The following is a 12,954-nucleotide window of genomic DNA, read 5'->3' as shown; positions in this document are numbered from 1 at the left end:
GAGTTCTTTGCACATATTAGCTCCATGGTACTTTTCTGCAATTTGTCAGATAGTTTTAAGGGGCTGAGGGGTTCGACGGTGCAGAGCTGCCAAGTTCCTACCCACTGGCTCCATCCAACACCTACTGGAAGCACTACAGGCAGCTCCAACCAGCCACCATGCACGCCTACAGCTAAACTGAGCTCATTAGCTGGAGCTCACCAGAGGGGAAAAACAGCTTTTCCCCTTGCTGTGTGACTTGATGGGGCAGGGGAAATAACTCATGGGTCCTAAATACTTGACTCAATACTTGAGTTGACATTTCAAGTTTGAGTTTATTGATTGATCAGGCAGTTGCCAGGCCCCAACTATAGTGCAAAGTTGGCCCAAGTATATAAAAACGTAGATGCTCTAAAAGGGAGGTCGTTTTTTTGTTTTGTTTCCTTTGTGATGGTTTCTGCTCCGTTTCTTTAAAATAAAAGCCTGTCATTTATCAGCAGGATGATTCGTTGCTTCCCTACATGTCTTCCCTTGTGTACAATACTGTTATTTTAGAATTTCACGATTTCAGAAATACAGCCGGCATACTGTAGGCTCAACAGCTGATAAAGATGAAGACAGATCTCACTCTGTCAAACACCATGCCTAGGAAAACAACTGATTTATATATATATATATTTTTTATTTATTTATTTATTTATTTTTAAAGGTATGTTTAAGTGTACTGTAAAACAAAGACTAAACTACTATACATGACAGTATTTTGTAGTAATGAAACCTATATGGCATAAGCTGGTTTTTAATGGGAGTCACAGTACATGGATTGAAAAAAAAAAGCATACTTCAATGGATTAATGGATTAAGCATTACATTATACATCACAGAACCTATATTATGCGACACTGCCTTATTTGAGGTCTCATGCTGTAGAATATACTTACAATCTAAGCAGTGCTAATCTCATTTAGTGAATATCTATAAGCTATTTTTGGTCCTCATTCATTTAGGATCATCAGCGGCACACAGGCACAGTAATATTCACTATTTATATTGCCCCATGCACACATCATTAACAATTATTTGAATGCAATAAAAAAAGAGACACGCATAGAATAATCTTGTCAAAGGGAGAATTATTGCTCCTCAGTCCTCAAACACAGGGTCGGTCTCAGCATGAGAACACGCAGAAGAGTTAAAGAGTTTTCAAAAGCCTGGCCCTGGGCCTATTATTCATATCTTAAGAATTCACACAAAGATTGATGAAAAATGGATGCAAATGATCCTGAGAGAGGTGGAGGGGATTACAGAACAAGCCCACATCAAGCTTCTTAGAACTCTCACATCTGAGGGCCCTGATCTGCAGACAGGCTCGGCTTCCCTGGCTGCCAGCCCCCTACACGCCGAACCATGGGCTCGGTCACTGTCTCAAGGTGACTTTGACATTTAAAAAAAAGGTTTATGACGGAAACAGCCGGTAAAAAAATAATGCAGATTTCCCCTGGTTCGTTTCTGCTTATCACATCAAGAGCAGTTGAGAGCCCCGTGCATCATTTGTACATTCACTTAAACTCTACATCCCTATAAGTTTAGGAGTTTAAAAAATTCTTCATCAGACAGTCAATTGATATAAAAACAAAATATATTTTGAAGTTTCAAGGGCATTTAGAACGTTTCAGCTCAAAACACAGCTTTAAGCAAAGGATTTATTACCTTTCCCGCCATTATACTCAAACTATTCATCGAATTTAACTATAGGTTCTTTGCAGAAGACATCACACATTGGCGGGCTTTCCAGATGGAGGGCAGGCAACTGGAGGCAGGTTCAACACTGCAGCAATAACGCCCATGGTTTACGCCGTTTACGGCTGTTCCAACCGATCAAATCGGGGGAAAAACAAGGGCTACTTTCGAGTCCCGAAAATTATTGTGACACAGAAGTGAGAGTAATTTTGCTAACTACATAGCTAGCTAAAACTGACAAAAAAAAACAAAAAACAGACCATCGTGGTACGCCAAATGAAACCAAAGTACCATTGAACGACTGCCATCTTATTTTTGCCCAGGTAGCTCGCATCGCTAAAAACAAATCTCCCGGTAGATAAGCAAACTAGCTTTCTCCCGCATAAAGATATTGACAAAAACACCGACAAAAAACACAAACATAGCCAGACACATGTGATAATATCACCCTGTGGCGTTCGTGTGATGTTTTGCAGTCGTAGCTAGCTATCCCGGCAGCTAACTAGCTATCTAACGAAACAGCTGTAAGCCTTCAGATTCTTGTACACCTTCATCTTGCAAGCTGTGTAGGAGGAGGTCTGGAGGACGAGGTCATTTGTAAAGTTGATCGCCTCCACACCAGGCAAAACGGTCAAGTTGTGTGAATAAAAAAAATTGTTGCTCTTCATCATTTTGTAGGGATCATTTCCAATATGTTTCTATTTACTTGCGACAACTGCTGCGTGCAGGTTCAACCAACCCTTTTATGTATTCACCTTGCTCCATTTCCAATTCGCACAGTATATAGGTTCTTCACTTCCTGCCCTCCATCTGAAAATTGCTCGTCATAATAGTCCCATGATTGCAAACAAGCTATTTAGTAAGTGGAAGTACAAGCTACTTTTAATACTGAGGTGCCAAGAACCTCCCGACATACACCAGCTCTAGGATCAGCAGCGAGGGCAAGCGTCTGCAGTATGTGTCCTCAAATGCAAATGACTCAGAGGCAACTCAAGTTAACAACTGGATAGCAGGCATCTATCTAAACACCATTCACTTCAGACTGAGCTGAATTTTTTATGAGGGAAAGTTGAAGAGAAACACGTAGAAACTAGAAAAAAAAGGTGCTCTTTGATAAAGATGCAGAAGTACAAGCGGAGCAGAAGAGGCAGCAACAAGGAAAATACATCTCTGCTCCAATAGCCAGTATCAGTCAGCTTCTGTCAACCTAATAAGAACATCACGGTCGGACTGTGATGGCTGATAGCAGGGCTGCTTGATTAAAAACAGCCCGTGTTTCACACCAGGATCGCGGCTTGCCTCTGAGGTTCATTTCCTTCCTAAGGGAGTAGCAGAAAAGCTCGACACAAACCGACACGTCCAAACAACCTGTGAGCGGCAGAGAAGACAAATGAACTGGCTATGACATTGCGGCGCTCCTTAGGGCTTTTACAAATGACTCCTCATATGCCTCCCAGTCGTGGCATATGTCTGCACTGTGTCTAATGAGTGCTGCGGATATGAGGCGAGTTCAATAAGTAATGAAAGAAGAACCTTGTTCCCTTATTATAGCCCCAATGCCTGACACTAAATATGGTAGAATGCATTGGAAACTACTGCACACGAAACACAGTTACTAAAAGCCAGTTAAAAAAAGAAAGCATTTGATAGACTCAACAGTGCCGGTTCCTCTTTAATGTGCTCTAGGATCATTTTCTGGGTACAGAGGCAAGAAGAGAGACACTTAATTAACAGAGCCTATACAACAACAACAACACCACTCATCAATAGTTTTGGTGTACACTAAGCACCAGCAGAGGCGGCCGACTTCAGGCCTTTCATGTATTTCCTCACACTTTTGTAATTAGCGGAAAATGTGAACACTACCAAAACCTGCCAACGCTGCAACATCCAATCATTATTCACAACGATTAAAATTCAACACCTGTCTGGCCGAATGTGTAAAGGGTAAAATCAAGAGCATTTGAGGAAACTTACATTCACCATTAATAGGCCACTCTACGCCTTAGGAATATCAGATTAACAGTGAACCTGACTGCATGGCCATTTTGGTGAGAGACGCAATCTGTCATTTTGAGATCATGTCTTGCTTTTGACCTTCAGCACATCATGCTGTATCAGATGGTCTGAGAAAATACAAATAGCGGTATGTCAGCTCCCATTTGGCCTCATTTATCAACCTCTTCATATGTTGCTTATACATTTTTCTTTCAAATTCAGAACCCCTAAAACCCTAGTGCTCGTTCATCAGCCTTGTTTTTAAAAGGTAAACCTTAATGACTTGACCATCATGTTTTGACCATATGCATCATGCACATCCACAAATATGTTGTTCATCATTGCACAACATATTTTGATGCCAATGAACTTAATGCTAAAACTTGTTTATACCCGCCCCAGCCCCAGCCTGCTCACCCTGCTGCCGTCTGGCAAGTGATACAGAAGCATTCGCTGCCATACCACCAGACTAGAGAGCAGCATCTTTCCTCAGGCTGCGAGACACCATTAAAAAAAAAGCGTTCTTATTTTTTGTTTTTCTTATGTAGCATCAAGGGACTACAACTACATTACTTTGCCCAACCGAGTTGTACAATGACAATAAAATAAGCTTGAATCTTGAGGTACCGTAGGTGGTAGCATGAAGAAATGTCTCCTTCAATCGTGATTAACAGATATCTGATGTATCTTTCTTTGAAGATGCACCCTGTCAATAACTGTAAGCTATATCCATACATACAGTACATCACAGAGTGACGGATCGATGCAAACACAGAAAAGTGGAACCAGACAGTTAGTACCTGGAGTAGTTGAAGAGGCGGCTGCCCCACAGGCTGTGCTCCCCCCTGGGTGGAGAGTGGAAGAAACACGAGTCGGAGCCATCAAAGCAGTTCAGGCCGTCCTCGGTGTTCTGCGAGGCGTGGCTGTGAACGACATCCAGCAGCACCACGATGCCCATTGAATGAGCCACATCGATCATCTCCTTCAGCTCTTCTGGGGTACCGTACCGACTAGAAACACACACATATTAGTATTAGTCCTGAACCCTTTTATATTTCATGGCCTAAATCTAACTCAACCAAATCCTAATGAGAACCCCAAATCCCCAAGTCAAAATGTCATAACATCCCTTAAAGGAATAATGGACCAACTGTCCTCACAACAACACACCTCTCAGTCTATCTCTAACGCCCAAACTAGACCATAACTTATCTCCCTCCAAAAAAAAACAACCTTGTGACTTGTGCAAGGTGATGACCATGAACAAAAAAACGTCCTTGACGGAGTTTATTTTTCCTTAAATTATCATCACAGTGACAACCGGTCTACGGTTTAAGAGAAAGTGCAAGGGCACACACTGAATTACCATTTTCATTAGAATGCGTCTTGTGATTTAAATAACAAGACTATTGAGCGGTACACTATTTCAGAAACATAATCTTCTCGGATCATTTATCTAAAGATCATACAGTCCCAACCACACCGTAGGATTTAATTATTCGATAGTTTTGTATAATATTCTAACACTTCGACAGTCCTTTAATACCATTTAAAGGGTCATAAAGACAACAACTGTTTGTATGTATACACACACACACCGCCGTATATGCATATCTTTGTGTACACTCATCATATTGTCCAATAACGTCCCAGCTGCCCTTCCTGCTATCATTATATCAGCTTCCTTTTCAAAACAGGACACATCGCGACAGTATTACCCTGCTTCCTGGTATTCGACCGCTCCGGTTTTAAATGACACCGAGAGATCAATCATGGGTGAAATTACACTTTGGGTTTATGCTCTACTCCAACCAAGAGAGGAGCGATCTCCAGGAGAGGATAAATACTCAGACTAGTCCACCTTTATCTAAGACTCCCTCCACTGTCTGGATTAACAGCAAATGTATTTACAGAGAGATTATTGTTGGTGTCAGACTTCCTAACCCTGATTCAAGGTGACTATTTCTATGAAGTGGGAAGTTGCTTGCTCAGTTTTGTTCTCATGATGCTGTGAAGTTACTCATTCAACCCTCCCAACAAACACCAATTTCTCTAAAACTATTTGCATTAAAAAGGACAGATACTGCAAATGAAGAAGTGTAAATGACATGTGACACACAAATTAATATGCCTCCAAGTTTTAATCTTAGAAGGGATTACAGAAGATTTTGGTCCTGGTTGAGCTGAAAGGATTTATCGCGTCACATTTTTCTCAATAACAGACTAAAGAAGACCACAAACAATATCTTCTGGCAAGGCAATGCTGAACTCGTGATCGCATGTTGCCTACATACCGTATTTTCCGCACTATAAAGCGCACCGGATTATAAGGCGCACCTTCAATGAATGGCCTATTTTAGAACTGTTTTTATATATAGGGCGCACCGGATTATAAGGCGCATAGAATAGAATAGCGTCGTAAGCGTGTCTCTTGAAAGGTGCCATTTAGGGGTCTTTATACACACAAGTGGTGTTGGACTAGGAGTAAGCACAGTACCGGTGTTTACCGCGGTGCGGCTTTGTAGTTTACCAGTCGTACTGAAACATTTTGACAGAGCGCCGTGTACAACCAGTATGGATCAACCAATTAACCAATTGATCCATATATAAGGCGCTCCGGATTACAAGGCGCACTGTCGTTTTTTGAGAAAATTAAAGGCTTTTAAGTGCGCCTTATAGTGCGGAAAATACGGTAATTAGAGTGCAAATAAATTGAATGACTAATGATGAGAACATGTTGACTATAATACAACCAAAATTTGTGTTTGTATAATGAAAAGCCGTAGCGATTTTTTTTTTAACAATAGTGCCTTCTATATAAACGTGTAATAACACATGTATCATACTGCGAAATTGACAAGCATTTACCTGGAAGCAGCAAAGAAACTCGTAACCTGATATCCAAAGCTCGCATAGTAGGCGTGCTCCATGATTGCCATCAGCTGAATACAGTTGTAACCTGCACACAGAGGGAGGAGAGATATTTCAAAAAGATCTTTTGGCTTTCAGATGATTGAACCGACTTGTCTAATTTATGTAAAACACTTCAGGTATGCAGCATGATAGAATGTAGCCCGACATCCTGGTGCTTCTGTGTTACTGAGAGCATCACATCCGGTCTGTTTGGATAGCCTCACTCTTGCCATCTTCTCTTTTCTTATGATTCCTCTGAAAATAACACCAGCTGCTTAGTACACAATTCCAAACATCAATTAAAAATGTAAATATTCTAATGATGCGTGTGGGTTTGGTTGGATACGTAGGATAAAACAAGACGACATTTCTGGATACTGAAAACATTACCTGAAAAAGTCTCTACTGTTGTACAGCAATGATCTGGAAACATTAGGACTCAATACCATTTGACCCGTGACAGTCATACTGTATATGTGAGCTCCAGGCATTTTCCTTTTTGACACAAGTACCCCGAAGACAAGCCATGGCTACAGGGAAACACCAGCTATCAGAGTCAGGAGGTCATGTACAACATTTCCAAACAACCTACGAGAACTGCTTCTATGAATAAGAGAACAACAGGCTTTTAAACTGCCACTGAGCACTCCAGAGGGAAGCCCTGCGGTTTTGCACTGTTGTGTGGAGCACATTTATTTATTTATATTGCTTTTCAGGCTAGAGAGAGCGAGAGCGAGAGAGCAGAAAAAAAAGGGGTGTGACAAAGCACTGGGGTGAGAGGAAGTTTCTCTTTTTTATATTTATACATACACACACAATCTCAGTCAAGGAAATGGCAGGCAAAGGCAACCGTCGCTAGAGACGGTGGAGTTTAGCCTCCTGTAGAATCCTATTGTGCAGCTTCCTCCGGTAGATTCTTTGACAGCATTCACTCTGACAGTTCCCTTTCCCACTAAACATGATGACACAACCAAGGAAACAGCATTTATCAGATTGCTCCTGGTTTTCTGTGCCAGTCATATCTGTGCCTTGTAATGGCAGTGCAGAAGGCTGTATTTCAATGCAAAATGATGCCACAGCTCATACGAGCAGAATTGCAAACAGACATGGGGATCTGTTCCTTGAGGTTAAAGTCGCTTTTTAATCTCGCTCTTTACCATAAGTTAAGTTGTTAAATGCATCACACATTGGAGTTAATAAGTCACATGTGGAATGAGAACGAGCAAGTTGCTCACAAGTCGAAGCACATTTATTGATATTTCTTTGGAGTAGAACTAATCTTCATCGTAGCAGTAATCTTCATCGTAGCAGTAATCTTCATCGTAGCAGTAAGCAACAATATGGACATCATCCTCAAGTCCTAAAATGTAGTCATGAAGGGAAAGATGTATTTTTTAGCATTTGATGAAAATTAAATATTTGTTGAAAAGTATAATTTTAAAGAGGACATATACTCATTTTCAGTTTAATACTTGTATTTTGGGTTCATACTAGGACATATTTACATGCTTTAATGTTCAAAGAACAAATTACTTTCCTCACATGGTCTGTTTGAACATTCTTGTATTGACTCTCTGCATGAAACCCTGTTTTAGCACCTTTAAGCCTTTCTCCTGAAAGAAGCCCAGTACGCTCTGAATGGATTGTGAGAAAAAGAAAGGTTGTTCTCAGGCAGTGGGTTGAGACACTCGGATGGGTTCTAATGAACCTGCATGTGACATAGATGGGTAGCCAAATCTGAATGTTTTTTTTTTTCAATCACGTTTTCGGACCAACTAGAAAAATATATATTTTTAAGGCAAATTAAAAGAAATACAATTTGTGCTGGACCAACAGGCTTCCAGCATTTCCTTTAATAAAGCCGCGCTGCTAGCATAGCTAACACTTAATAGCATTGAACATTCACAATTTCATTATTAATAAAATAATTAATGTTTTACATTTTGTTTTGCAAACTATTTTTTAAGCAGAGCAATTCACCTCTTCAATTATTATTATTATTATTTTTTTTTTTAATTGGGGGGAAATTTTAAATCCTGCCAAAATGTCTCATAATTTCAAGTCTTTTACCACATGACCTCTGTCCGCTATACTAATTACACAAAGCTGTGATACATATTGTCTTAGAGATGAAAGGAAATGTAGTAGCATTAATAGTCACAGTCAACCTAATGAATATTTGTTTCACCGTCACAGGAAATTCAAGTAGCCTATGGAAAAAAACCAGACTGTTCGGTTCATATATTAAGCACAAGCAAGGCTGTACTAAACTAAATTTATTGACTTACACACATTCTGAATCTTTTACCACGTTGACTCATATGACAATATCCAATAAATAAATTGTCCTATTTAGTTAAACTGAGACAGCTGCAACGGCCACTGACATTTAACCAGAGTTACAAACGATCAATAAGCCCACGGTCGAGTCCGGGAGACCAAAAACCTCCGAGGGTTATACTGAATTAATCTGAACAAACAAATCAGAAGTGAGTCAGCACTGAACGGAGAGCTGATAATAGTGCTGTACAAAGAATACTGTTGAATTTATTGACAGCCAACTAGTTGTGACGGTTTATGATAATATACGTTAGAGGTCGTCTTTATGGTATTTGTTTAACTGAATGATACAACGGGCAAATAGATTTTTTTTATTGGCTGTGGGAGTCAAGGTCAAGAAAGGAAAGAGAAAGGAATAACTTGTCGGTTTCGGAGCCATATCTGCTGTGTGGTGTGTGACTGGTGTTGTGGAGCCCTCTTTACAAAACCCTGTCCAACGGTCAGTGATCCCTCCAGGGCATGCCAGTAAACAGGATGTTGACTTGCCGATGCTTTGAGCAAAGGGAGAGCGACAGGTCTGCCACTAAAAACACTGCTACTGGAGGAACAGTTATGGACCAGTGTTGACAGTGATGGCACAAGACACTGGCAGTTATAAGAAATGGCTTTTCAATGTGGTTTTCCCAACCACATTGCTGGCTCGGATTTGATCACCTCAATGCTTCACTTCCTCTCTGTTCTTGGCGAGAAAAGATAGAAAATGTTCTCAAGTTGAGTCAACAAAAGCTCTCACTGACACTCAGATGAAGAGGATCACAGCAGGAGGATTGCTGTGCGCTTTTTTTGCAGACTTGAGTAGCCAACGAAATAAGAGGGGATGCCAAAAGGGAAGAGAATAATCTGATGTGGCCTCGTTTTCTTACCCAGGTCTTTTATACGAGGCAGCACGTTGGTCGTGAAGTTGGTGTACGAGGCGACCTTTCCCTCCGGTGAAGCGATGCCCACGTGGGCCTCGTATATTCTCAGGCTCGTGGGCTTCTTTGGCCGAGGGTGGATTTGCTGGAGAGGAAGGGAAAAAAATACGACAAGAAATCATGAAAGCACTTTTTCCTAAAAATTGCTTTAAAACAAAAAAATATAAATAAAATACAGTACATTTGGTGAGCAATTATGAGCCATGAGGTCAAAGACACAGTGTGGGTTTTCCGGGTCTCTGCATCAATATCTTACCACATAGGCAGATAATGGTTCTGCACATGAAAAGATCTATGATTCATATTGTGTTACACAATGGGAACAGGATTTGTTTCATACATTGAACACATTTCCTGATGGCTACCCACCAGGCCTTACAAACCCACTATTTCAAGTGCATGATTGAGCCACTTGTGAATAAAGCGAATATACTGCCGGTCTGAGGGCTCCTCTAATTAAAATGGTGCTAAATAACAAGCGATAAAAAAAACAAAGTTGGTCTTTAATAGCCTCTTATTGTTTTGCTTGTACACACTTGCGCTGAGAGCGTCAAGTATTTAGACACATTCAGACCCTCTTAGCATCAAGCACCCACATTAACAACGGCCACGACAGCTGCGGATGTGAGATGTACGACTGATTTCCGATGTAACTGTATGTTTCACGCTGCAAGCGGACACTTGCACAGCGAACCCAACATACAGTCATTTTAGTGACAGTACAGAGGAGTTGAGCTTGATAAAGCATTTTCTTTTTAATCTATTTTAACCATCAAACCATGAAAGTTGTGATGAGGCTTTTAGAATTATGCCTCAATGTTTTCACACCAAAAAAAGAAAAAAAAAAAGAAAAGGATCTGCTCCGTTTAAACGGTTTCTTTTACACCAATGTTACCTTCCCTGTCATCCAAATCCAACCATTTGTTGAATTGTGCTGTTGGAAAGAGACACAGATCATTGCTGTTTACATTAAACAATGTCCTCTTTCAATATTGGCAGCTCAGAAAACGCTTCCAGCAACAAAACATTTGGGAAAACAAACCAGTCTCTATGAATGATTGCACTGCACTGGTGTTTACCAAATCCTATTTTCACCCAGATTGTTTTTTTACCTTTCTTTAAATCAATACAAATATAAGAATAAAAACAGAAAGGAAACACAGATTTGTTTTTCAAATTAAACAATGAAATAATAACTTACAATATAGGTCTGAGGGGGATCCCAGTGAACCCAGTTGTAGATAATAGACTTCTCATCCCTGTTCACATATTTTGCCCAGGGAGAGATGCGGTACAGCCGGTCACCCTCCTTGGTGTGAACTACCACCTAGAAAAAAAAAAGACAATAAAATGAGTGTTATGTTATAGCAAGGGCTATTAAACAATGGCATCGAGAGGGGACACGCATGGTATTCAAACTAAACTAGAATGGAAAAAAGTGATGCAAAAGTGAAAACATCATTGCAAAGAAAAGAATTAGCCAGAAATAAAACTCTTTAAGTTTAAGAGGCCTGGCCACAAACCAATAGAGGCTTCAGGGTCTTCTGTGACTCTTGTGTGTTCCTGTCTTTGGATGTATACGACTTTAAACATCAGCATTTATTTACATCTTCCAGCCACGAAATGCTTACATCATAAAACTGTGCTGTTACTTCCCATCCATTAGACATAAAGGATGGTGCAGATTGTTAATACCAACCAATAAACCAAACATTTTTCAACATGTCGACATGAAAACCACCCCTCTTCCAGGAAGCAGCTCCCTGCTCTCCAAAAAAAGAAAGAAATACAAAATAAATCACAGCTTTAAAACCTATTACACTTTGCTCCCAGAGACACAATACATAAGCTACAGTATTGAACAGAGAGGTTGTTGTGGTGAATCTGGATTCAATGGTAATTATCCTGTGTTGTTTTTCCCTTTCTTAGTATTCACACAGCCACTCGCTGGCCCATATTGAGAGGGGATTCAAGCCAGGGAGCAATTTAGAAAAATAGGAAATCTAAATCATTATCCTTCGCCTCTCATCTATTATGTTTGCAATTTAGGACTGGAAGGGGGTCAAATAAGTATAGTTTGGAAATCTGACTGAAAAAAGTTGCTTTGCCTCCATCGGTCAAAAAGCAAAGGAGAAAGCCAGCGTGAGAGCTGGAAAAACCCAACAAGAAATCGATCCTGTAGTGTTACCCGCAGTATGTGTTCGCCCTGTTTTGTCCCCTGCAGAAACCGGCATTAGAACCCAACTAATTCTGACTACTGTTGTGAAGTAATGACTGTTCCAAAGCCACCTGCCAGCGAGCCGTTGGCCAGACCCCCCTCTGGGGTTTTTTCATTATGGCCAGGCCACCTAGGGGTTAGCTGCCTGGCTCCCCTTATGACATGCTTCACAGTTTATAGGATTAGGAAAAGATAGTTGGATAAATGGACTGGCATAAAGCCTGAGAGAGCGGTGGTCCTTCAGACAAATTGGCCAGCATTAGGAATATTAAAGAAAAATCAGACTGCTGGGTGAGGGGGGTGCATGAACAGGAAAAACAACTAAGAGCCAGGCAATATGTGAGAAGTTAGGTGTGGATTCAAAACGTTTTTTAAAAGTGGGCGTTTGATCACTTTGATAACACCTCCGTCCACTTCTCCAAAGTCTTGCATACTCTCAACATAAAGAGCTCATTGTAAGTACTGTACCCACAAAAGGAAACTGCTTGTTTATGGAGACAAATTGGGCCCTGAACAAAGGGGAGAGCAGGGCAAGCTGCTCTACATGAGAGTGATTGGAGCTAGGCTCGTGCTTCCACGAGGGAATGCTGTGGAACTAATTCTGAAGTGGAGCTCGCAGTAAGACAGCCATTCATAGGCAGCGGGGGTGCACAAGGAAAGGCCAGGTGCCAGCTTTTCCATCTGCTTCTTATCGTCCTTAGACTGCCCTCCGCTGACAATGGGAGCTGGGCAGCCTGTCCAGGGCGCAGTAGTGCGTGCCAGCGGCGACCCGGTCCCAAGGAGAGTGGCGCCACGGTGCCGTCCGTCCCGCGCCTGGCATCTCATTTCAGGATTATTTCTCATCTACGCCAT

The 12,954-nt window shown here is 41.1% G+C and overlaps 1 protein-coding gene across 1 annotated transcript in view; it reads right to left on the bottom strand.

The window, feature by feature from the left end:
• The window catches only part of gbe1b (glucan (1,4-alpha-), branching enzyme 1b), a 79,519-nt gene that overhangs the window by 52,100 nt on the left and 14,465 nt on the right, over positions 1-12,954 (bottom strand). Inside the window, exons 4-7 of the mRNA XM_076099841.1 lie at positions 11,086-11,211; positions 9,834-9,969; positions 6,586-6,676; positions 4,518-4,727 (exon numbers count right to left, since the gene is read on the bottom strand). Of these exons, the coding sequence (XP_075955956.1) occupies positions 4,518-4,727; positions 6,586-6,676; positions 9,834-9,969; positions 11,086-11,211 (563 nt within the window). The remainder of the gene's footprint in view (positions 1-4,517; positions 4,728-6,585; positions 6,677-9,833; positions 9,970-11,085; positions 11,212-12,954) is intronic.

Source organism: Anarhichas minor, unplaced genomic scaffold (genome assembly GCF_050575085.1).
Source record: "Anarhichas minor isolate MPS153535 unplaced genomic scaffold, ASM5057508v1 ptg000026l, whole genome shotgun sequence".
NCBI classification, from domain to species: Eukaryota; Metazoa; Chordata; class Actinopteri; order Perciformes; family Anarhichadidae; genus Anarhichas; species Anarhichas minor.
This window is presented reverse-complemented; position numbering and strand designations above follow the sequence as displayed.